The 27078-nt window shown below is 33.0% G+C and overlaps 3 protein-coding genes across 3 annotated transcripts; all 3 read right to left on the reverse strand.

Annotated features, from left to right (window-relative positions):
- Positions 1–1802: 1802 nt before the first annotated feature.
- On the reverse strand, positions 1803–2972 carry LOC101263325 (PRA1 family protein B3). Its single transcript, XM_004240840.5, has one exon. The coding sequence runs from the start codon at positions 2709–2711 to the stop codon at positions 2055–2057; it is 657 nt and encodes a 218-aa protein (XP_004240888.1). The 5' UTR covers positions 2712–2972; the 3' UTR covers positions 1803–2054.
- Positions 2973–6886: 3914 nt separating this feature from the next.
- On the reverse strand, positions 6887–7297 carry LOC104647989 (allergen Asp f 7 homolog). The gene has a single exon (XM_010323983.1). The coding sequence runs from the start codon at positions 7295–7297 to the stop codon at positions 6887–6889; it is 411 nt and encodes a 136-aa protein (XP_010322285.1).
- Positions 7298–17100: 9803 nt separating this feature from the next.
- Positions 17101–22952, reverse strand: LOC101263617 (uncharacterized). The gene is made up of 9 exons (XM_004240841.5): positions 22670–22952; positions 21708–21917; positions 21342–21409; positions 20763–20816; positions 18829–19095; positions 18686–18748; positions 18184–18252; positions 18033–18078; positions 17101–17547 (listed from the first exon to the last, which is right to left on the reverse strand). Exons 1-9 carry the CDS (start codon positions 22701–22703, stop codon positions 17486–17488), a joined length of 873 nt encoding a protein of 290 aa, XP_004240889.1. The 5' UTR covers positions 22704–22952; the 3' UTR covers positions 17101–17485.
- Between the last annotated feature and the right edge of the window lie 4126 nt (positions 22953–27078).

Below are 27078 nucleotides of genomic sequence, written 5' to 3' on the forward strand. Positions count from 1 at the left end.
CTTTTGGCTAGAAAGCGATCCTGACTCAAGGAGGTACAGGTAAGGGGTTTGATTTTATGAGGTAGACATTACAAGTGTGAAATTGAGATAGAGGCTAACCATTTGTTTCTGTGTGGACCAGTGGTTTCCCTATTTTGCAAAGCTGAGTCAAAGATTTGCTTTCCTGCTGGACAGGTTAAAGCATGTTGGCAAAAGGTAGAAGAAGAATCTGAGATACCATTCCAGCTTTGTATTTGGTGGATTACATAGAAAGATTGGAAACTCATGTTTGAGCCAGCACAGATTAGAATACCATCGACTTCTAGCTACATATTTTGGTGTAAAATGTAACATGTAAATACTAGCATGTCCCCTCAGCTCCACCCATAAAGTTGTGTACAGAAGCTGAGTTTTGATCTTCTTTTTTTTTTTTTGGGTACAAACCCAGAGCTACTACATCAATGAATAACAAAAGAATTCTATTAACCCCGCCAAAAAAAAAACGTAAGATCTCATTGCTGGACCACTCACATGCATGAGGCAGACAACTTCTATTGAAGAATGGTATACTGACACTTGATAATAATCCTAGATGCTCTTAATAGTTAGCAAGTTGGTCATCAACTCATTTATATCAAAAAAAGAGTTGAAATACAATATCAAAAAACTAATATCATACTCAAAGAAAACTTAGTTTCATAGCTTTGAGACACTTAACAAAGTAACCACAACGTCACACAAAGCATTTCCAAAATCAAGAAGCTACCCACGGTTCCTAAACCTCTATTTTATACAACCCTAAAAGTTATTCATTTTGCCAGTAGGTATAATAGGAACATAATGCACCTCTTTCTTACCTTTTTATACTTTTGCTCCCCTTCGGACAAGATATTCGTAAAGCTTTATTAAGAAGCAACTGCTGATCATTATACGGTAGACATTGCTACAAGAGACAATATACCTCATCTATTGTTTAACCCATCTACTTGTTATTGAGAACGTTGCATCTGATGCTAATAATGTCCTGTATTCTAACCTGGCTTCGCAACTCTTGTAACATTTTGGGGTTTCACATAAAATAAATTGACACTAGAAAAATAATAACCAACCATGTGCTGCCTTTTTAGAGACTGAATGCTTTCCCTGTCTCAATGTCACACGACTAAATGGTAAATAGATGCTATCAACCAAGCACTTTTTAACCATGCAGCAAGAACAATAACAATCATTTAACTTTTCTAAATACAGCCAGCTGGTCATAGAAACAGATCAATCTGAAATTCATGAAGAAATAAACTCATACAAAACTGACTCAAAGACATCGGGGTCGCTCTCAAAACACTCTACCTTTATAGCTAATTTATCCACAATGAAAGACAACCCTTAAAACTTCACATTACTGAGAAAATTGATTAGGCTAAACAGTTTAGAAACGACTTATCTATCTGCAAACAAACATTACGATAGAAGTGAAGAAAACTAGTGTTACCAAAACATAATCTTCCTTAAGAGGTTAGTGTTCACATAATACTTTCACTGATAAAATAAAGAGGTCAGTGCTCACATATTGTTTCTCCCTCATCTCAATCTCTTCTTCTCATTCCAGCATAACTCCACACAGGATCATCTTAAACATCTCACATTCCCCTCCTCCGATGACATGTAGCAGAGATGCTCACAAACCAACAAAAAAATACAAAATCGTGTAAAGCAAAATCTAAGAACTATAAGCAGGAGCAGAACGAAAGTCATTATCAATTTTCAGTGTAGAAATCGACACATAAGGCAAACTATTACGTAAATTTAACATTTGAGACACCAACTTACAGATAAACATGAATTAAAATATAGTAGCAAACGAAGTAAAGAGTTAAATACAGATCTAAAAGTAGGAAATTACAGATCCAATCAAGATCTATAATCTGGATAAAAAATTTCTAAATATTTTCTGCAAAATCCAACGCAGAAACTACTTCTTCTCTACCAAGAATATTACAGTTTGAATAACTGATTCACATCAAATATAGAAGCTCCAAACCAACCTCATATCATGTCATCAAATCAAATGGATCCAACTACACACGAGCAGCAACAGCCGGCGCAGCGGCAGCGGCGGCAGATGAAGCAGCACCACCGAGGAACGAAAGGAATCCAGCGTTGGCAGGCTCTTGATCATCAAGGAACAAATCTTCAGGAACCCTAAAAGCTCCATGAGCAGAAACAATAGCCAATCCAACAAGAAGAGCAGAGATAAGCAGGGATCCAACACTAGTGAGGAACACCACAACAATGGTGAATACAACTAATATCCCCAACGTTTCACGATCAGAGAAAGTACGGCCAAAGATAACAACGGGCTGATCTGAAGGTCTAAACAAATAGAGAAAAAACCATCCACCGAGGAGAGCAAGAAGGACAAGGAGAGAAAAAGGATGAGATAGAAGGGAAAGAGCAAGTACGCCAGCAAGTAGGGTAACATAATTGACGCGAAAATAGGAGAAGTTTTTGCGGATGCGAGAAGCTGCTTCAGCGACGGAGTCAGGACGGGCAAATGATGTGCGATCGAGAAGTTCCAACCAAGGGCGGCGTTGAGCGAAACCTTGACGGATCGAAGATGAAAGACGGGAAATGAATGAACGGAATGCGGGAGTTGATATAGGTGCCTGAGATTGAGATCCGGCAGTAGCCGCAGATTGTGGACTGGAGATCGGAAGTGTCACCGGAGAAGCCATTGTTTTTTCTTCCTTTGCTTTTGCTCCCTTCTCGATGCGGAAGGTACACAGAGAGAGGGAGTGCAAGTGAGAACAAAAATAATGACAACACTTCTGAAGGCTTCGTTTTTCCTTTTTTTTTTTTTTTGGTTATATATATTATATTCGCCTATTTCTTCTCAAAGCTTGTGACAGCCAGTGATTTCCCTTTTTTCTTTACACTCCATTCCTCATGTTCTCCATGCAACTGACTTTTTACAATTTTAAGAAATTAATTAAAATTTAGAGAGAAGATATAAAATATCATTAAAGTTATTTTATATTTGTATAAAGACATCTAAATTTTTAAAGTATCCTATCACCTCACTAAACAACTATATATTGTTATAAATGAGCTATTTTTATCCATTAACTCGTCTGGTTTGTTTATACACACGTTAAGCGCGTCATGAATCATTTTTCATTTTCATTTACCAGTTTAAAACAGTCACATGTCATTTTCTTTCTTTAATATTAATTATTTAATCAATTTATGTCATCTTCTCCAATTTAAACTCAAAAATAGTCGTTGATAGCCCTAATATTTTGATTTCCATGGCAAGAACAATGTGGGTGTTCTCTGTTTGACGACTTCAACATCTTCCTCAAGAAAATAAGGTAGGAATTCATCTTTTATCTTTTAATTCCCAGTAGAAACGTTAATTTGAAATTTTTTATGGTTGAATTTCATCTCAATTATGTGATTAGTTTTTGACTGAAAATGTCAAATGCGATGTTGAATCGTTTTTGTAATGATGAGAATGATCCGATGTTGCGAGTGAAATTGCGATGCAAACATAGTGACTTACTATCAATGCAAACTTCATGGTCGAAGCATAATCCAGCTCGAAGATTTTGGTCTTGTCCACGTTAGCGTGTATGTTTACTAATTCTTTTATGGAGATCTTTTGTTTATGTATTTTTCTTTAATTTGTGTTTTTTGCGTATTTTTGGAGGATGCGTGCAACTTCTTTAGATACAGGTATCGAGAAGAAGTTGATATACGATCCAAGTATGTTACTCCGAGATTAGCAAAGATAATTAAGGAGTTGGAAGAAGTATTGACATCTTATGAAAGTCGTGTTGAAAGTAAACAAGTCACGATGAAGGAGAAAAAGAAGGGTAAATATTGTAACTTTAAACTAATCGTCTTGATCATTATTGTGTGTTTTCTATGTTTAAGTCTAACCAAGAATGTGAACGATGAAAGTTGTAGGTGTGTGCAACCAAAATTGCCATAGACATCTTTAGTTACTTTCAAATTTTTGAAATTATAGATGTGTGTACCTAGAAGCTAATTGTCTTGATCTTGCTAGTTGTAGGTGTGTGTAACTTGAAGGATATAAGTTGTTGAATGTTCAAGTTATTATTGTTCTTTATTGTCAAAATTGCTATGATTTGAACAATTTGTTAATGTATTTGGTTCTTTTATCTATATTATCGTGGCAACAATTTGAGAAACTTCACAAATATGTCAATTAAAATTTAAAAGGCAACATCAAAATTGACTAAAAAGAAGACTTCATAATCGAGTTTGATTCCAACCATTCAAGTTTGTTTGGTTACACACAAAACTGAGTTTGTTTCCAACAAAAAACAACACAAAAATATGCATAGGTAAATTTTGTTTGTCAAAATGAACAAGACAACATCAAAATGCCCTACTCCCATGCCACAGAAGTTTTCCTACTTGAAGTTGTTTGGCCTTGGCTATTAGCAGCATTAGCAGCAGCTACAAATCTACTTTGGATAACTTTTTCAGCCTTCATTCTTTCCAGGTTGCTACTGGTAATAGTTGTCTTCCCCTTCCATTTGAATCCACATACTGGTGTGTAGCCAATATCACCAGTAACAACATCAGGCCTCTTTGTAACTCTTGTACCAATATTGATGACTCTTCTACTTGGAAATCCAGGCTGGTTAGTCAAATAAATACACACTCAAATATTAGACAATTAATTTTACATTGACAATTGTAAACTTGCATTGAGAGTTGTAAACTTACATTGAGATCCATCTTCAGCTTGGTATATGCCAACATCTACCATTCTTGGCCTTTTAAAAGGTCTTGTTTGTCCTCCACTGGTGTCGTCATGTTCTACTGGTCTCTTCCCTTTTCCTAGGCCTCTCCTACTGCAGTTTGCTTCAGATTTAGTTTGACTTTGTTGAGTCATTCCTCTTCCTCTACTTAGTCCTTCATTCACATTTCTTTCTTGAGCCATTTCTCTTCCTGTTCCTGCTCCTCTGCCTGTACCTTTACCTCTTCCTCTACCATTTACAATTTATACTTTGAAATCAAAATATTAAAACATATCTATATTATCTAACAATGAATAATTATCAGATATATTACCTCTGTATTTGTAGCATTTCCATGTGATTGAACTGGAACACCTCTGCCACTTGCTCTTCCTCTTGTTGATCTTCCTATGCCTCTTTCTCTATCACTTTCAGTAGACCGTATATTAATATATCAATACATATACATCTACATATAACTTACATTTGAAAGTAACAAATAAAAGTACTTGTGTTTGAGAAGATGGTTCAACTGATTGACTTGGATCAGTTCTCTTGCCTGATACTTCTTGGACCACTAACAAATAAAAGTACATGTATATAATATATCACATTTGCTATATTCTTCAAAATACTTCTTGCACCATGTAATCAAATTGTACCATAAAAGATTATTCAAACCTTCTTATCCTAATTTTCTCATTGTCTCTATATTGTCCTTCATCTCAACTTCAAATATGGATTTAACAGTCCTCCAAAACACTCTTCTTCTTTCAACTCCTTTCCAATTTTTTCACCAATTTGCAAGAACATGTCTTGCACATTTTCTATGTTCAACAAGTGGCAATAAAGTATCCACAATAATTTCTAGTCCCTAACGAACCAAGATAACAAAAAAAGAATAAATTAAAATGCAAAACTCAACAATAAAATAGTAAGATGGATATCAGTAATTACCTTTTGTATAACACTAATGATGGATAGTTGATACTCTTCTCCAAGTTCTAGATCATTCTTCCCTAGTTCAAGAAACCATGTCCAGGTATACTGATTCTCAACCTCCACAACTGCCCAGCAAATAGGCAACATTTAGTTGTTTCCATCTCTATAAACTGCCACTAACAACAGGCCTTTACACACACCTTTGAGAAAACACCCATAAAAACCAATCAACGTCCTAGCACCTCCAAAAAATGTTTTCTTTAAAGCATTGAATCAAACATAAAATCCTTCAAAAAAATTCTGCCCAGTTTCAAAATGTTCTCCAACCTTCACTATACAAGTACTACCTGGATTTTTACTCCTTAATATTTCATCTCTATAGTAAAAAATCCTACCATATTCCACAATGTGATCATCCATGATCTCTTGTAACACTCTAGTCCTAGATCTTTTCACTATTGTCCTACCAACATTAATATCCAACTCCTTTCTAATAATGTCCTGCAACAACACAATGTTGATGTTTGGCTGTTGAGTTATTCTTTTTTTGTATTTGGTGGTCAAAAATTTTGAGTTGCACATGTAGTTATGAGTTGATGTCAAACATTTTTGGATAGGGTTGTATGTTTTAACAATGAAATCTCCACTAGTTCTGTCCTTACTTGCACACAACAACCAAGGACAACTCTCTTTATAATATCTCACTCTAACTCTGCCAGGCTTATTTACATATTTTTCAATTTGAATATGTTCTTGGATTGCATATCTTGTCACTGCCACTCTAAATTCTTCAACAGTTCCAAAAACCAGTCCTAATTCCCAAACAATCTTTTCAGCAGTTGTATCAAACACAACTCTATTTGTGGTTTTCTTTCTTCTATCAGGTTTATGCATTACTTGATCAACTGTTCACCATCTTCCCAACCTGTTTCATCTATTTCAAATCTAGGAACTTCATCACTTAGATAATAAGGTTCATCACCTCCTAGCTTACCAACTAAGCTTTCCCTAATACCATTATTTGTCTCATCATACCCTATATTTGGACCTTTCTCATTAACATTAATCTAATCTGAAGTAGTTCCCCTACTTCTCCTTTGTGACCTTTTGAAATGCCTCTTGGTTTCCCTTATATCTACATACTCTTGATGAATATCATTGTCAACCTCAGTATCTTCACTAGTATCCCCTTCAGATCATAATTCATCTTTCACTTCATCATCAGTTGGATCATTATCTATTATAGGATAATCAGATGAAGGTACATAGGAAGGAGGAGGCACAGTAAAAGTAGATGGGGGAGGCACAGTGGAAAGAGGAGGCACAGTAGAAGGATATGGTGGAGGCACAGTAGAAGAAGGAGGCACAGTAGAAGGAGATGGTGGAGGCACAATAGAAGACTGAGCTTCAAATGGAGTGCAAGAAGTTTTAGAAAGACCAGTTGTAGGGATGGAAGCTAAAGTAGAAGTAGGAGACTGATTATCAGGGTTAGAAGTCTCGTTAAAAGATTCTTCACCTACCCCACTTTCAGTCACATGGGGGACAAACTCCAATTCAAGTGGGGCCAGATTAGCTTCACTAACTCCATGAAAAACATACACCTCCATTGTATCCCCATTATTTATCATATTGAAAAGGCCAAATATAACCTTATCATTATCAACAAGGACCAATAACCCATCCCACTTGATTAAAAAATCATAATCTATTATATGTCCTAGTTCGTTTATGTAGCCCCTCAACTCAAAATAAAACATCCTATCAACATCTACATCTAGCCCCCAATATATTTAGGTGGTGGATCAAATTCTATTACCCCCCCCCCCCCCCCATGATACCATCTTAAAGTTATCAGAGTAAAAGTTATCCTGAAAAAACATGTAGCAACAACAAACACAATTCAAACACACATTTCAATAACTAACTCTAACAAGTTGTACACAACAAACATAATCACTAACAAACAAAAACAACAACAGAAGCACTAACTAACAAAAGTAGAAAAAAGCACTAACATTTAGCTCTAACTGTACCAACAAAACAAAAGACTAACAATAGCAGTTGATAATGTACAAATTGAAGTCTACAAATGTATAAGAGACAAATAATAAGATTTGAACTAAGTGGACAACATCTAACCCTAACCTAAAACACAATCACAAAACCCTAATCACTAACAGTCGCACTAAGTCAATAACACAATGCCCTACACTAACTAAGTCGATTACGCAACATACTCAAAAATATCCTAACAATGGCAACTGTAGGAGGTCGATTCCAACACTTCTACACTGTAATAATCCATCAAATCATAATAATAAAAAAAAGTGAAGATTTTTATCATATGTTTTAGAACCCTAACCTGTTAGACCTTCAATCTCCAAGAATCTTCACAAATACACATCAACAGCGATCAATAACGAGATCGTCAACAACACTTTCGTCAACAACAATACTTGTGTTTTCGTTCGATTTTAGGAAAAAGGTGAGAAATGAAATGAAAAGGAGAAGACAAATTTTCTTTTAAAAAAGGATCGGATCGGGTTAATTCTATCCTAGAGAGTGAGCAACACACACACTACATAGACGACGGAATGGGTAAAAATGACCCATTTACAACTATATATAGGTGTTTAGTGGTGTAATAGGACACTTTTAAAGTTTAGGTGTCTTTATGTAAATATGGGACAACTTCGATGGTGTCTTTATGTCTTTTCTCTAAAATTTAATTATTAAAAATTTATTCTATATATGGACATAATTGACAGCTTACAATTTATTCATTTGGCAGTATTTAGCTAATTAACTTCTAAAATAAATAAATCATTGGATCGATTTTAATAGTTATAAACTTCTTTACAATAATAATCGCTGATAATTCATATTTGATTCAATTGCTTATGAAAATTATCGATGTTCAGATACTTCAATCTCTTTTGATGAGTGAATTTTTAGGGGATAAATACTCGGGAAAAAATTCAAGAATCTTCTCTGATAAATTGTCACCTTCTAGTTGGCTATTGATATCTTGATGATGCTTTAAAGGACTTTAGAGTTAGTTGCTTAGTATTTAATGTTGATATTGGAAACATAACAATTAATTTGATGTAGAAATTACATAGTTTGCATTAAGCGTATCTTGATGCCCATAAAGTTAATGAGTTAGAATTGTAGTTTTATCTTCAAGTAAGTAGCGTTGTGATTGCCAATTGAGTTATGATGATGACCTGCTGGGTGTTTCATTTATTTGTTAGCGGCCTTATACAAATACGCATTATTGTGAAGCATGCTTGTAAAGTCATCTTACTTATTGATTAATTAGAATTGTTTGATGCTTATGGTAGCTATCTTACTAGCTATGGTCCAAGAATTTGAGTCACAAACATACAAATGTCCCTTTATTTATTGCTTGACAAGCGTAGATTGCCCATAGAGCTATATTGAAATTAATCTACTTACTTATGAACATTCTCTATGCCTAATTTGAAATCACCAACCCTTAGTAGAGTTTTGTATGCTTAATTAAGGTGTAGTTATGGGAACCTAGACGGATCAAATATAGCTATAGGAGCCCAAACAAGACCATACACCAAACCAAGTACAAATATATAAAAATTACGGTATTAAAAATTTCAGTATGGTATGATAATTCAATATATATCAGATCATGCTCACCCCTACCTAGAGGGGCTTGATTAGCTAGTTTCTTTAATTATTTTGTTATGCTTAGATTCAAGAGCAAGTCATTACGCCCATCTTATTTTTGACTTTAACATTGCTCAATTATTTATGACCTTTCATATTCGTCACATTATTTTCCGCATTCTTACCTACAAATCTCGAAAAACAAGTACACAAGGTCTCTTCAATACAGTAGTCGAGTTCCAATGGATTGGTCATCTCCCATTTTTCTAGAGTTGATTGTACTTTTCGTGTTCAGTTGATAGGTAGGTCGGGATCCATTCCCCACATAATATATTACTTTTAGGGGCCGTTTGATTATTGTATAAGAGTAACTTTTGTACATGAATAAAAAGTAGTATTAGTTTTACCATGTTTTAAGTTTTTTATTAAGTTGAAAAGTCAATCTAACTCATGCAATGTTTAGTAGGTAGAGTTCTAAATGTTGTATAAAAAGTTATTAATGTATTAATTTTATATGGTGTTTGGTTGTGTTTTTGTAATCTTACATAATTAATACTTATATAACTTATGAGGAAATTTATGTATAAGTTATGCGGGGCAGAAGCTGGAATAAGTTATGCGGATATTAGTTATACATGTATTAAAATAATATATTACACATTTACCCCTATTAATTTATTTCTAAATCATTTTTTATTGAAAACGTTAACCCTTTTTTTTTCCTCCGCTGAGAACTTTCCCTAACTACTTGTTTTTTTTTTAACAAAAAAAAATTCTTAATACACGAACATTTTTTTCTAAGCTGCAGAGCTCGTGCAAAATTAATCGCCGTTAATGTTGTAGTTTACCCTTTTTTACCGTCTATCCATGGCTAATTTTGTATCAAACCAAGAGCAAAATATTTATTTTTGTAAGAAAATTTTATATTTTGTTTTTGTTTCTTCTTTACTGAACAATATTTTTTTATTTTGTTTTCATTTGAATTACAAATGCAAATATTTATATTAATATTATAAATTGAATAGTATATATTTTGTCTGCGCATATGTTTTATATATATATATATATATATATATTAATAATATTTTATTTTTATAAGTCATAAACATTAAAAAGAATAACAAAAAGAAAAAAAAATAAAAGTCCATTATAGAGGGAGAATTTTTTCTCTTTACTTTTTATTCAAAATGAGGTAAAATTATACTCTTTGTTTATTTAATTGTAAATAATATATATTAATTTAAACCAAATAATATTCAGTAGTTAATAATTCATGTATTATAGTATCTATATAACTAAATAATACCTACATAGCTGAACTCTTCATAACTAAACCCTGCATAACTAATACCTGCATAACTCTAACCAGTAACCAAAAAGTCTATTTGCAAGCTTTGGTCTATAGATATGTATATATTGTTGGTTATGCTGACCTTATTATTTTTTTCTTTTAGCACAATGGTTCGTAATTGGCCTGAATTGTACATAATTATATGTGTTCAGTTTATATGTTTTTAGACATCATGATGGTGGCCTGTATAGTATTACTTAATTATAGATGTTATCATTGTCTTGATAATATATACTTTAGTTTCTATTTGATGTGACTTGTAGATATTAGCTGAGTTGATTGCAGATTTTTGTGGACAAAAGTCTTGCTAGTGACAATCTTAATTTTAAGTCAGGACATACTAATTTGTTTTTTGATTTTACGGCTAGTATTAAGTTTGTAGCTTGAATATCCAGCAAGGGTCGACTTAGGGTCAAGTGTGCACTAGGTGCCAGTTGCATCCCTAAGTTGGGTGTGACAATTGAAACCCTGGTAAAATAAGAAAAATAAATATAATTAATGATCAAGATTTGGACCTTGAGAACAAACAAAATTAATAATTAAAATCAAAACCTTCATTAAGTAAAAACAAATAAAGACTTAAACATCCCTATTTCTCTCCATTTGTGGCTAAGGTGTGCATGAATGTTACTATTTTGATACATTTCCTACGTGAAATCATTACAAATGAAAGAAACACAATGATGCAGGAATGAATTAAGAAGTTTAGGCAGAGTGTGTACTGTGCGTTGGAAGGGTTGCACCTAGCCGTTAAGTTGGTTAGTTTTTATTTAAGAAGAATAGTTTCATATTGTTTAGTTTAGTAATGTGTCATCAATGTTGCAGATGGTCATGACAGGCATACAAATGAGTTGTATAAATTCTTTTCAGGGTCCATATTTTTGATTTCCTGTTGATACCCATTAAGTCGTGTGGCTGAATCTTGATAGTACAATAGTTGCTTTTTGGTTTATTTACCAGGGACATGATTGCATGTGGAAGAGAGTTCTGTACAAGGCCAACAGATTAGATAAGATGGTTAAAGGAGGAGGTCAACTATTCACGGAGAAGGTATCAATAGTACCAGAGGAAATCTTGGCTATCATTGATGTGTTCCCTCAGTTGATTGTTGATCCAAAGGGTTTACCACCACAACGAGGACCCACAAGATATCTCTTGAGGCTGGAAGTGATCTTGTGAACTTAAGGCCTTACAAATACTCATCAGCACATTAATGTTATTGAGAAGTTCATAGAAGAAATGTTAGAACAAGGCATTGTTTAACCCAAATCCGGTCCATACGCTTCACCTATGGTGTTGGTTTGCAAGAAAGATGGGAGTTGGAGGTTGTGTCTGGATTATAGAGGGCTCAAAAAAGCAAAAGTTAAAGACAAATTTTCAATTTATATTATAGAAGAGTTGATGGAAGAACTAGTGGGCTCTAACATCTATTCTAAGATAGATTTAAGACTAGATTATCATAGATGGCCAAGGAGGACATTTTTAAGACAACTAGAATGCCGTCATAAATAAGTATCTGGTCATGCCCTTTAGGCTATCCAAGCTCCATCATGTTTCAAAAGTTTGATGAATCATGTCTTTAAAGAGAACCTCAGGAAGTTTATATCGGTTTTCTTTGATGATATTCTAGTGTTTAGAAAAAGCTTAACTAGGTAGTTGGTTTATCTCTTAATAACCTTTGAATTAATACTAAAACACAAGTTATACGTGATACAAACCAAATACTCTTTTGGGGCCAGTAGGGTTGAGTACTCGGGGCATGTTATATCTGCTAAAGGGATCTCGAGAAGATCAGTGTTGTCAAAATTGGCCATTACGTAAGAATTTGAGGGAACTTGAGGGGGTTCCTAGGACTCGCAGGTTATTACTGAAAGTTCATCAATCACTATGAAGTGATCAACAAGACTTTAACTAACTTACCGAAGAAAGATGGATTTAAATGGTCTGAAGGGGCATCTCGGGCTTTTGAAAAGTTGAAGCAAGCATTAACTTCAACATCCGTCTTAGCTTTACCAAATAATTTTGCTATTGTTCATTGTGATGACAGATATATGTGAGTATGGTATTGGAGTTATGCTGATGCAGGAAGGGCATCCAATAGCTTTTCTCAACAAGGGGTCATTTAGGAGGCACCAAAGACTATTTGTGTATGAAAAGGAACTATTTGGATTTGATCCTACCCAAGACTAAATGGACACAATACTTGTGGGGAAGAAGTTCATTGTGAGAATTGATCAAAAGGCATTGAAGTTCTTACAATACCAAAAGTTACATACAGGTTCTCAGATGAAGTGAATTAAAAAGCTAATGCACTTCCACCTTGAGATTGAGTACAACAAGGGAAGAGTAATTTTAAAATGATCATCGCTGCTCAATAATTATGATTTATATCACATTTACTTAATTTTGAAAGTTTTTTTTATCCATAAAATGTTACATGCTAAGAAATCGCTTGAAAAAAGTGTATAAAAATTAAAGTCGTCAATATGGGCTAGGTGTGTTGGATCAGCTTGACCTAACTCGTGATTTGATAGGGTTGGGCTACAATATTTTAGAGCCCACTTAAGAAAAGAACTTTTTAGCGCGGCCTGAATAAGCCTGCAGATTTGTGGGGCTCGAGAAATATGGATAGGATCAGCCCGTGTGACAAATAAAAATTAATTAAAATTAAAAATAAAATAGAGTATTAAATAACAAGAGTCTAAACTCAAAATATGTTTAAAGTTTGAAATATTACAATTTAAATATAAATTATGTTTATAAAATATGTACCACATAAACTAAACTTCTCAAAATTTCTAGGGAATCACTACACAGGTCGTAACCTACGTGATATTGTCATAATTTTTGTGTTTTGTTATAATCATTGGAAAATAATTTGGTCAATATTTCTATTTAGCTATTTATGTTTTTACTTGAAATCAAACTTAATAAATATTATATAGATAGTTTAATTTGTGAATTGGATTAACAAGTAGTAAAACTAACACCGTGTGATATGTCTTATCAATATTAATGGTAATATTTTTAAATTTTAATTTAATTTAAAAATTATAAAAATATTATTTTTAAGAAGATGGTTGGCCCGACAAAGCACACACTAGTAGGCTGGGCCAATCATTTTCTTGCTCACGCAAATAAAAATAGTGTGGGCCAACCTAGTCCGTCAAATTTCAAAGCTTGTATGAATTAGCCCAAATGGAATGAGTCATCCCATATTGACAACGCTAATAAAAATTGTGTTAAATATATTGTATTAATAAGGGAAAATAGTAAAAAATATCCATCAACTTTGTTTTATTGGTTTATTATGCCCTTATCTTTAAAACGACATGACAACTATCATAAATAAACCCAGGCCTCATAATTACGCCTGCAATAAAAGCAAGTTAAATTGTACTCTTGAACTGTGGAAATAGACAAATTAAAACGCCCAATGTTAAGTCATTTTTAAGAAAAAAGTTTATTTTGTATGACGTATGCCAAGTCATACTTGTATGAGGCATTATTTAATTGATGAACGGGATGGGATCCATGTGCCAAGTGACGAGGCATCTACTAAGTCCTTTTAGGTCTCATTTGTTTCCATTAAGATTAAGATGTTTGAATCTGTATACACGTCTGAATATTAAGATATGCATTAAGATCTAGATGGGTAAAACTGAATAAACATCTAAATAATAAGATGTTGTCTTTGAATCTGAACACTAGATTATTGGGACTGTTTGTTTTCAATATATGAATGTGCATACGAAATTAAACATTGTATCGATAAAATGTTATTAAAAACTCATTTAAGTAAAATAGTTATTTTTATAGAAAATAATATTTTGAATATTTTTATCGTAACAATTTAATACGATTTATCTATGAAAAATTTAACATTAAGTTACATTATTAATATGACTATTATTTGTACTCAAAAACTTCGAGAATATACTATAATGTCATGTAAAATAGTTTATATAGACTAGTAATATAATGTTTATGAAAATGTTTTATTTTATAATGGACATTTGTTATTGTTACCGATCAATAATTAATACTTTCTTATTTTCTGGAACCGTGCTAAATATCATATCATGAATGCTTATCAATTCAACTATATTCATTGATTTATGAAAGTAAAAGACATATATTAAGTTAGTAAGAATAAAGAAAATTATAACCGTAAACATATAATTATCATTAATTAAAAAAAACTTTTAGGAGTTGTTGTGAAGTAGTTGAATTAAAATAGGTGTCTTATTTTTGAGTCTGAAGGGTGTTAAGAGTGTGTTATAGATCTGATCCATTCAAATGTATTCAGACTCATTAAGAGGCTTGTAGGGAAATAAAACAAATAATCTTAATGAACTAATTCTGAATAATTAAGATTTAGTCATCAAAAACAAACACACTGTATGAGAAGAATTTGATTGATTGAGATTCAGACCCTCGTTAACTGCAAACAAATGAGGCCTTAGACTTTTTTGTTTTTGTTTTTCACTTATTTCAATGTATTTTTTGTTTTCATTTTTGAAAATATTTTTTCTTAACAAATCTAACTAGTTTGTGTTTTTTGTTTTACGCTTATTTCAATATATTTTTTGTTTTTATTTGTTAAAATATTTTTTTTTCTTTACTAATCTAATTAATCTATGTTTTTCTTTTTTTAGTTTTACTCCTATTTCAATTTTTTTTTGTTTTCATTTTTTTAATGCTTTTTTTAAACTAATCTAATTAGTTTATGATTTTTTTTTATTTTTTCTTTTACACTTATTTCGATTTATATATACATATTTTTTCACTGATCTAATTAGTGTATGTTTTTTCTTTTTTTATGTAGTGAATTTTGATTTAATTTTTTATGTTGTATAAGTTTTTATTTTACTATATTATTTTTTCCATTCTATGCTATTTGTTCATATTTTAGTAAATAATTATTTGTATTTAATTTTTTTATATATAAAATTAAGATATAAATAATTTCTTTAATTCTAACAATTATTTTTTATCAAAAGTATAAATAAAAAATTGTGAAGACGAAAGAAGTATTTTAAGGAATAAATTAATAAAATTATCATTTTATCTATAATTTCCTAAGAAACATGTAAGGAAAGTAGATAAACAAAATATTTATTAAATTTCACCAAACTTGAATTTCAAGAATAAAAGATATCGTATAAATTGAAAGAAAAATTATGTATTTATATAAGTTTTATGGATATTTTCCGTACTTATCATGAATAAAACTATTAAATTATATAAGTGCAAAAGTTGAAATAGTGGTTGAAAAAGAATCAAATAAAAAAATACTTAAAAAGTAAGGAGTAGTAAGAAAAAGGAGGGAGAAAAGTCACGAAAGAAGAGAGAAAAAGAAATTTGTGTTCTTTTTTTCTTCAAAATGGGACCCAGTTATCTACTTGTCATAAAATAGACGGAGGTTCTTACAAATTTTGTCTATCACATCATACTTGTGCCTCATTCATAATAAAATTTTTCCATTATAAGCCTTTGCAATTACATACACAGACATGCTTCCAAGAGGATCACCATACCCGAATGATCATATCCCTCACTTTGAAAATTCTAAATTGCTAGCTAACATAAATATGTAACTGTATAAGAAAGAACACAACTTGTCTACAATCCATCAAGTTCTTGCGATTTGGGTTTTCATAGGAGATGTATTTTGGGAGAAGATGATGGGTGTTTTTGAGATGAAGGTGAAATAGGTTTGGGTTAAGTTAGTTGGGTTGAATTTTGGTTAAAATAGATAATTGAATCGTTTCAATTGAAATCAATTTAATTTGAATCAATTTGGAGATTTCCGTTAACTGAGGAGTACAATTAATGAAATTAGTAATGGTAGAGGTAAAAATAACTTCCTTTTAATGATAAGGGTATAGTCAACCAATAAAACAATGTTAAGGAATATTTTTGACTCTTTTTTCTATTAATAATGCTAACATTAATATTGTTAATACTAATTATATTCACATGAACTATGTTCATATTATTTGTTATGCAATGTTTATTTCGATATATTAGAAATTACATGCACGGCATAATTTCTAAAATAAATTATTTGTTACAAAAATATCCTCCATGAATATGGTGAATACGTATAAAACTTTTGATCACAATTGTATCTTTAAAATCATGCAAATACATGCATTAAATCGATTTGCATTACTAATACCATGAATTTACTTATATCAGTTAATGTACCTTCATACCAAAAAGAGTGCATTGATTATACATAGATTGACAAAGTATATCAAATAAGATATGAGAGTGCATTGATTATACATAGATTGAAAAAGTATATCAAATAAGATAATACTAGTGCTCAAAGCTAATGCATGATTATTTTTTTCTAATACCCTCCACCAAATGATCCCAAAATAAAATTAAACAAGGTTAATGGTGTGATAACCAAAATAACATGTTGAATTCCATGGCAAAATATGTAGAGTTGCTCCAATCAACCACGCCTAAAAATAGGCAGTAATTGCAAACTCCACCATCAAGAACCTTTTCTGGCCCCTATTGATAACGTCATCAGCGTTACTTAAATATACAAAATCATACAACCAGAAAAAATAATAAAGAGTTCTCAACTTGGATCGGACAATCTTTTATTGTTCTAAAAGCCGAGTTAACCTGTAATAAAAAGTTTACAGTGACCAATCTAAACTTGCATCCCAAATGGGGTTAGGAGAGAGTCTAAGATGACAGAGTTGATCAAAATACAAGGACAAGAATAGCAGCATTAGTACTCTCCAAGAATTCAAAACTAGAGGCGTAAGCTATTTCAGTTGATACCATGGAATGATGGCAAGACAGCAATAAGTGGATCACCATAACCAACAGCCTCTGCAAAACACCATGAACTGAATAGTGAGTTGAGGTTTTCAAAAAAAACATTAGTGCACAGTAATACCATTAGGAAATTTAAAATACATGCACAGACCCGCATCAAATAAGTTAAATGTTTTTGGAAGACAAAAGATTCCTCAAATGAATATGCCAATAATACTGGGTGATGGCAAACAGCTTAATTAAGTTGGTTAGTTAAGAACAATGTGTGCTCGGTTGAAAAGAACCATTATAATGGGCAAAATGGGCAAAACTCACTCAGGCATCAATTAAGATCTCAGGCAAATACATATGCAGCACCTATATATTAGGAGATTAGCGCAACATTTACAAGTATGCCAGGAGCTTGTATTTCACTGCAAAATTTGTGGTTTTAAATTCCTCATATGCACTGTAATTGTTAATTTAGCGTGAAATTGCAGCTGTGACAACTTGACGAGTAAAACAAGGTGGAGAAAGAAAAAATGTTGAAAGACCCATACCGCCATCATTAAAGAGGATTTTCAAGACTTCTCCAGCCGCATCTGACTGCTCAACAAAATAAAAAAATAAGAAAGTAAAAGAAAAAGGTCAGCAAATATTACTCTGAAAGCAGATAATTTAACAAAAAAATTGCCTTAAAAAAAGGCTTACCCTGACAGGAAGTTCTGTCCCAAACTGATCCAAAAAGCCAATAATCTGTCCCTCCTTGATAATATCACCCTGCACACAAAACACACATGCATGATTCAAGTGCTAAGCTAAAAAGCCTGTGTGAGGTTTAATTATGTGAGCATCAGATAGAAGACAAAAGCATATGTCAAAAGTCTACTGAGTTCCAAGATTAGTAAACCACTGGCGCTCAATCCTTAAGATCTTAAGCATAAAAATGATGATGCTCACAAGGTATACACAAGCTTAGATATCCTTGGCTCATCCCTTCTAATATCTAGACATGATAGTTATTCAGCATAACCAAATGTACTCTTTTGAAAAACTAAACCTACAACCATCTAGTATATAGGTCAAGAAATACAATAGGAAACTAATCTAATTTAAGGAGAAAGAAGTTGGTGATTATCACTATAATATGAAAGCCTTCGAAAAAAATAAAGTTCAGAACATAATCCAGAGGGTCGGAATTATGATGGGTTACCTCTTTACATGCAGGAGGTTGTTTCTTTCCCTTTAATGTCCTGGCCCTTCGGAATGAACCAACCTGTCGAAAAAAGTGGAAGCCATTGCTGACATAGTACATGACACATGCTAAAAGGGTTTAACAGGTCAAGTAATACACACCGTGGGGCACGATACAAGAACATAACCACTAGCTCCAGTAGACTCTAGAGCCGCTAATTTTGCTGATTTTTCAGCAGCAACGTTTGTGAATGGGCTGATCTTTCCTGAGGTTGATTTCCCTGGGGATGCTGCAGGAGCAGCAGTTGATGAAATGGATGGTTTGCTTGCACTAGGTGGTGGTGGTGGTGGTGGTGGTGCGGAAACAACAGGCGCAGGCACTACTGGAGCTTCAATGTTCCGTTTCAAGTGCAGTTCGAAATCTCCAACCTATGATAAATGCCACAATATCCAATCAAACATCAGTAGAAATCATAAAACCTTTTCTTTCAGACCATATCAAAAGATAATTTTTCTGAAATAATATTTAGAATTATATACACCGGCAATGTGTCATGTCGAAACCAACATGGAGTTTGTCTGAAAATCTGAAAATTGACTATCATAATCATTCCACAGCTTTTGGTGACAACTACAAACTATGTGGACGATAATTGCGACAGTTCCAGTATGGCAATAGTACTGTAGGAGCAGCTTTCAACTCTTCATGCAGAAAGGTTTCGACATTATATTTTTTCTCATTGCAATATTATATAAGAACAAGCTTGGTGGTACAGAATTGTTGAATCCTGCAAAACTCTCGGCATCAATAACCTTTATTCCTTCTTTTCTTCCACTGTGTATCGATAGTCGATACCGTATATGAAATTCTGATTCCTATGGTGTCAATGCTAGGAAGGTATGGAGTTCGCGTTTTCGGTAGAAGGTTAGTAGGTAGTTGAGTGTTGTCCTGTTGTTGGAAGGTTTAGGCTTGTTAGAGTGTGTAGTACTAGTCAATTCTCAAAAAAGAGTGTAGTACTAGTTGTATTCATGTAGTTCTTGCTTTTGATATCTATCATCATATGTAATTTATTGTGTTTCGATTATCACATTATTTTGTTGCTATTGTTACTTTCTTGTAGGCTCTGCAATGCTTTTCTTATTAGTTGCTACTGTGATTGCTTCATTGTTTCCTTCTTTTCTTGGATTTGTTGCACATGAACCGAGGGTGTTTCGAAACAGCCTCTCTACCTCCACAATGTAGTGGTAGGGTCAGCGTACACTCTCCCCTCCCCAGACCCCACTTGTGGGATTCTACTAGGTATGTTGAGTTGTATGGCATCGATGCTTGAATTTACCCAATTATTACCAAATATACCATCACACTTTTCAGTAAAAACAGGTAGTTCTGAAATAGCAAATTTTACCATCTCAAGATATTCCATACTTGTTTTAACAATCGTACTACATTTTTACAACTTTTATTTTAACTCATATTTTTTATCATTAAAAAGGTTTTGTATTAAAAGTCCAGCAACCACAAGGTGATGTGGGGAATTTACAAGGGTTAGCTCCATTACATATTGTGTAATGAGCTCAAAAAATCTATTATGGCCAACATATCATTTGCAATTTGCCATGTTACACCAAAAAAAATTAACAGTTGGGATAAACATCTGCATTTTGTAGTACTAACTACAGACTGTAAGGAGAAAACTCACACCTATTGGTTGTACTCTCCCACCGTTACCACTAGGCTATAATCTTTGGTACTGGTTAACTAGTAAAATAAGTAATATGTAAATTGTAACCAAGCTGAGGTTCGATTAATGACTAATAAAATCATTTTAACATATGCTAGTAGATAGTTCAGGTCATGTGACAGTGGTAAAGCTATAACGCATACTCAGTGGCTCTGGAATTTCAGAGGATTTGAAGATAAAACATGCTTCAACCTTCTCCTTTGGTTGAATCCAACTTCCGCAGACTTTTAGTCTTATATTCCCGTCTATAGTATAGTTCCATATTCTATTTCAGAATCTCCCCAACAAATAAATAGGCCGAGTGATTATGCACTATAAATGAAAGGATGCACCAGCAGATAAAGAAATGCTAACCTTAAGTTTCAGCTCAGCTACCTCTGTATCATCACACACCTCCGTGATCAGAGCCTGGTAATAATCAGTAGAACAAACAAACGATCATGCTTAAAGTCACAGCAAGCAAAGTAATAGTCTACCAATCTGTCGAAGATAAGAAAGCAATATAAATAAAGCATCATTACGGCATTTGCATACTGAAGACTAGAAGACATGATTTTGACTAGGTTGCCAGAATTAAGTAAAGTGACACTGGTGACTACGGGTTCGCCACAAAAATGAACATTATTTTTTAATCAATACAGAAATGAGAATTTATTACCTAATCACAAGTTCAAAAATATACCCGATAAAGACTGGCCGAAGTTGCAAGGTTTCTTAGTTTTAACATAGTTCAATTTGCATTTGCTTGAAGATGGTGATAAAAGAAAATCCATAGAATTCATGCTTTAATACAGAAGGACCAATTAAGCCAAAAATTCATCAAGCATATAATGATAAATAATCAACACCAAGGTACTTACAGCACCCATAAAAAAAGGAAAAAGAAAAAATAGGCAGTAAAAACATTCTAACTTCCAAAGAGATAAAACCAACCTCAAAACCCTTAGGAAATGTTGCTGTTGGCAGTGGACTACTCTCTGTTGGAACTTTGTGATTGCCATCTGCAAGAAATACCCATTCAGGTTAAAAAAGTTAAGACACGACAGAAGACTACTTTCCACTTTTAATCAGATAAATGATAAAACGATAAGCTTTAGATTCCAATAGGAGATATGCATTCTGCTTGGAATGAATTATAGGGTGCTTGAAAGCACAACAGTGTGGTAGATATCAAAAAGTACTAGCACATCACATGAACCAAGAATTAGATGTACATTCAATATAATAGCCACATGGAAATTAGAAAAGATTAGCCCCTATCTACTGATTTACACCTGGTGCAACAACAAAGTAACTCACCACCAGATTTCGCTGTCACAGTTGTTTCAGATGTCTTTGCACATGACAGTATCAATCTACCATGCTTGTTAGGAGAAGAAATGCGCCTTGCACCATTTGAGGAGCCCTTCAGGGAAAACTTAGTAGGCTTGGAGAAGGCAATATTATTTGTTGGAATAACGCCAGGCATTTCAATTACTGACCTCACATGGGAAGTGGTACCAACTGAATCTATCAGAAACAATAAAGTAGGATAACAGAAAGATGATTAGAGCCATTGGGATGATATCCTCGTGAAAGAGATAGCTAGAGCAGAACTATTAGCAATTATTTATGCAAAAAAATAGGTTGACACCACTAAAGATAATTGAAAAACGGAAAAGATTGATTTTTAGTTTATCAAAATGAATCATTCTTCTGTTCTCTAAAATCGTTTTGAAACATAACATTTTGTCCTTTCGTGAATCAACATCAGTTTATACTCATTGATTAGGGTTCTATCTCATGGTTTTCTAACTCAATTTTACATAAATCCCTATAGTCAGAAGAACTGAAAGTAAATTGCACGAAAAGACCTTACAGCTTCATCAATCCAGAGCCGCTAGTCTGAAGTTCCTCTTAGAGTCTCGACTAAGCTAACAACACATATTTTTAGCCACAAAAACTATCACTAGCAGAGAAGAAAACAGAGATATCCACAAGCTTTAAAAGTTTAAATAACTAAAATTCATAATCGTGCAATCTCGTATTTATGCATTTACACCAATGTCGGATCTGAGACGAAAATAAGAAAGTAAAGCAGATCGCTATCATTTCTTGCCAACGAAGAATCTAATCTAAGAACTTAATCTCGATATGCTTCGTGATAACATCAGAAAATTGCAGAGCTACACAGATAAAACTACATGAAAATACAAAACAATTCAATTAGAACCTGAAAATGTATATATATCTAGAAAACAAAGATAGGAAGAGAAAATTACGGTGGAAGGAGCGGAGAACGGCGGCGGACTCCATGAGCTCTGATCGGAGAAACCGAGGCAAACAAAGAAGAAATCGGAGAGATATGAGAGAGAGAAATGGGAAGGAGGAATTTATAGCAAATGGAAAATGTGTGAGCTTAGTAGAGAGGTGAGTTATATTAGTGTACTATCTTCATTGAGATGTCCGCCCATGAACTTCTATTTCTTCACCCACTTTCCGACTCTATGCTTGACAGTGCAATTAGTTGCACGAAAACTCATTACTATTATTTTATTTTTAGATAGAAAAGAATTATTTATGTCATATAAAGTAAAATATTTTTCCTCTCCAATTTTGAGTAAAAAGAATCGTATTTTCCTTTCGACCACGGATGAAGTTTGGGGCGTGTAAAAATTAGTAATTTAATTAAATTGAATTGAAAAAAAATATTATTGATTTATTGATATTAAGGTGTTGGGTAATAGATTTGATTATAGATTTTATAAATGTGGTTAATGGTTAAATTGATAGTCTGATATGATTGTTTTAAAATTACTATTTTACTCGTAATTATGTAATAGTACATTTTACTAATATTATTTTGAAATTTTAATATTGCATTCAATCGTATTCACACAAACTAGTCTTTTTGCCTCTCTGTTGTGATACCTTTTCGCATCTCAATTTTAGATTTGATTGTAATAAAGACAAATAAAAAATATTGTTTCCACAATCTATTGCATGAGTCTTTAGTGAAGAAACCTGAACCACCTAACAAGAACGTGATTCTTATAATAATAGTAGAAGACTATGTAATAGAAACGATAAAGAAATTTATCATAGAAAGCCTCTTTGATCCGGAGGGGGGGAGAGGGATCACGACCTACAACTTATTGATTTTCAACAATTTCTCACTAAAATTTCAAAGAACAACTTTATATTACAACTCTATAATCTAATGGACTACCTCCAGTATCTCAATTTTAACGATTAACTATAATCATTGTCTCTATTTTCTAAGAAGTCAAATCCATTTCTCGTTACAATTCTCACACTTACTTCAAACATAGAATAATTATCACTAAACAATGACTATAAGTTAAATTGACAATATCCCAACTTCAAAAAGGAAAATTTAACTCTAGTTCTTTTGTCGTTTTGCATCATCGCTTGCTCTTGCTAGGAATCACGTTTTATGAATGTCACGCTCCGAGCTATCTGCGAGACGCGGACACGGGACCTAGGACCACAAGTGATCCCAAACTAACTTTGCTGGCATGATCATGAGCATACTAAAGAAAATAAACTGATGTGAAAGCTAAAACATATTTAAAATGAAAAGATGGGGAATACTCATATACTATAACTTAGATATTTAAAAACAGCTGAGTTTAATACAAAGAAGTTATTAACAGAATACTAAGATGAAACTAACTATGTATGAAAATAACCTCTAACTGATTAGAAATGTTGGGACAAACCCCAACTAAGTCTAGCAAAAACTGAAACTAAATGACTAAAAGACTGAAATGAACTCATGACTCTGTTCCTCGGAGAATGAGGACTCACCAGTGATTCTGCTGAACTAGAGATCGGGAATCGATCTAAGCGTGAATAGGATGCTGAGAACCTGAACCTACCTCACGAGAAAATGTAGACACGTATGCGTCAATACTTGAAAGGTACTGAGCATGTAGGATAGAGTAAAGCTAAAATAAAACATAACTGAACAACCACAAAAGCAAGTATAGTATTCTGAACATGATATACTGAATTCTGAGATAACTGGGTGCAAGGAACAAATTTATAACATGCTGAGACTGAGTACTACTGAACCGTAAATATGGTCAATGCAATAGAATCTGAATGAACTGTGGGAACTACTAATAACCGATACTAAAATCACATGAGCGAAATGTGGAGTCCGATGTATACGCCCCATCGAGAGGATCCAATATACCCTGCCAGAGGTATAAAAATTATGCTGGCGTGATCACTAAAACTGATGCCCACAGAGGGGACTCACAACCTACTTAGCTATTAGTTCTGCGACTATTAGGGTACGCTGAACCTTACTCCAACTCGGTATTATGCTACTCCCAATTAATAAAGTGATTAACACATTATGACTGAATTTCTGTAAATACTGAATAGCTCAAAACTGAACATGCAAACTGAGAATGCAACAATTAATCTGATAATGATACATTAATAATTGAGGCATGTATATCTGAAGTAACTGAAATATCTAACCTAGTATGTGTAATTCAAGAACTAAAGAAATACATAGCTAGCGTTCTGGAATTCATGAATTTATTTAAATATTAACGTACTAATATGATTTGGATCATTTTATCAGCTAAAAACCCAATAATTATAATATTCGAGAAACCCTAAGTCTAGTCATGATATGAGAATCAAGAAACTGACTGAAAACTAGGGATCTAACGGGTGAAAGGAACCCACTCGTGAAATCCCACATACCTGGTGATGAAATCCACGAAGAAATCTTTCGATTTTGGGGCTAGAATTGATGAAAACTTTATGCATTCTTGAACTCGGGTTCTTGACCTTTTTCTCCTTTCTTGCTTCTAATTTTCTAAGTTTTGATTAATGATTTGACTTAGGTAAGTTTTATTTATGTTTCTAAGCTTAAACTGACTTAAATCTCATGATTTAGGATCCAAACGACGTATATTAGGGGTTAAACGAAGTAGAAAAAGACCAAAAGACTCCTGACTTAAAATTTGAAAGTCACTAACAGAGTCGACTGATGAATCGTAAGTCGTCTAATGGTCCGTACTGGTTGGTCTTCATTTGTGACTGAGAGTTGAAAGTCAGCTAGCAAATCGACGAAGTCGACTGACGGTCCGTACTGGTCGATCGCCATTCACGACTGAGAATTGGAAGTTAGTTGTTCAATTGACGGAGTCGATTGACGGTACGTACTGGTCGACCGTCGTTCGCTACTGAAAACTGGAAGTTAGCTATTCAATCGACGGAGGACCGTAAGTCGACTGACGGTTCGTACTAGTTGACCTTCGTTTATGACTTAGAACTGAGAGTCAGTTGGCCCATCGATGGAGTCTATAGACGAACCGTAAGTCTACTGACGATCCGTAGTTGGCTCCGTCACTGGCACCTGCAACTTCTGAAAGTCTGCATTTTTATGGTCTATTTTGAATACGGGGGGTTACAATGAATGCAAGAATCACCTTTCTCATTGAGTCAATTTTCCTTTTATAGGATTGCATAAAATCCTAGTCGGGTCTTATAAGAAAAACAATTCTCCTCTATATTAATTTCTCCTTTTAATAGGTTGTCCTAGTTCCTGCACTCTCTGTTCTTTCTTCCTCTATTGAGAACATGATTCATTTTGTCATTATCAAAGTCTGTTTAGAATATTTCATTATGTACATATGACTATGTGAGCATTTCAGATCATATAAATTGAAAGTCGGATTGTTAAATATCAAATATTGATAAACTAAAAATAGAAAATAACTATCTTATTAATTTATTATCGATTTAATATATTCATACATCGATAATCAATAAACTAAATCGATCGATGCCACCTCTAAATGAAGTACAAAAATGTGCTTTCCTCCGAGACATTTGAATATTAAATGCATCAATCAAAGAATTATATATATATATATATATATATATACTTCATCTTTTTAGTACGATATATACATATGCATTACCTATTATATAATTTTCATTAAGTACATTTTTCTACATACTTCATTTATTTTAATTTTATGAAACATGTGACTCAATATATATATTGTTATCGGTATATTTTCATATACACTTTTTATTCTAATCAAATACAATATAAATACTAATAATAGAAAAGGCAAATTCATTGAATGCTTTGTCAAATTCATTAATTTTTCAAATTATAAAGTGAGAGAATTGTGATAGAGAGAGTGTGAATTATTGAAATGAATAAATGGTATCAATAATTGAGACTTGGGTTAAAATTATAAATAATTAAAAAAAAGTTGAATTTACTTGAGTTGTGGTTGGTACATCCTCTCCCCCCCTCTCCTCGAATGATGGTTAATTAGAGTGGACTATTCAAGTCTTTAACGATATGTTGCAAGCATATGTAATTGAATGATCATTGAGATCAATTTTTTATTTGGCGAAGTTTGCATACAACAATAATTATCATTTGAGCATTGAGATGACATTATTTAAGGCTTTGTGTGATGAAAAAATTGATCTTTGTTTGGTTGGTTTAATAAATTTGAGATTAGACCATAAGAAACAAATTTGTTTAGAGAGTTCTCGAACAAAGACAAGTTGATTCAACATAGATTTTTCACAACTCAGAGTTGATTTTTTTTTAATCCAAAGGAGCCAAAGGCTTAAATTTTATAGATTCTCAAATAAGTACATAAATAAACTAAAAGGC

Source organism: Solanum lycopersicum, chromosome 6 (genome assembly GCF_036512215.1).
Source record: "Solanum lycopersicum chromosome 6, SLM_r2.1".
Classification (NCBI taxonomy): Eukaryota; Viridiplantae; Streptophyta; class Magnoliopsida; order Solanales; family Solanaceae; genus Solanum; species Solanum lycopersicum.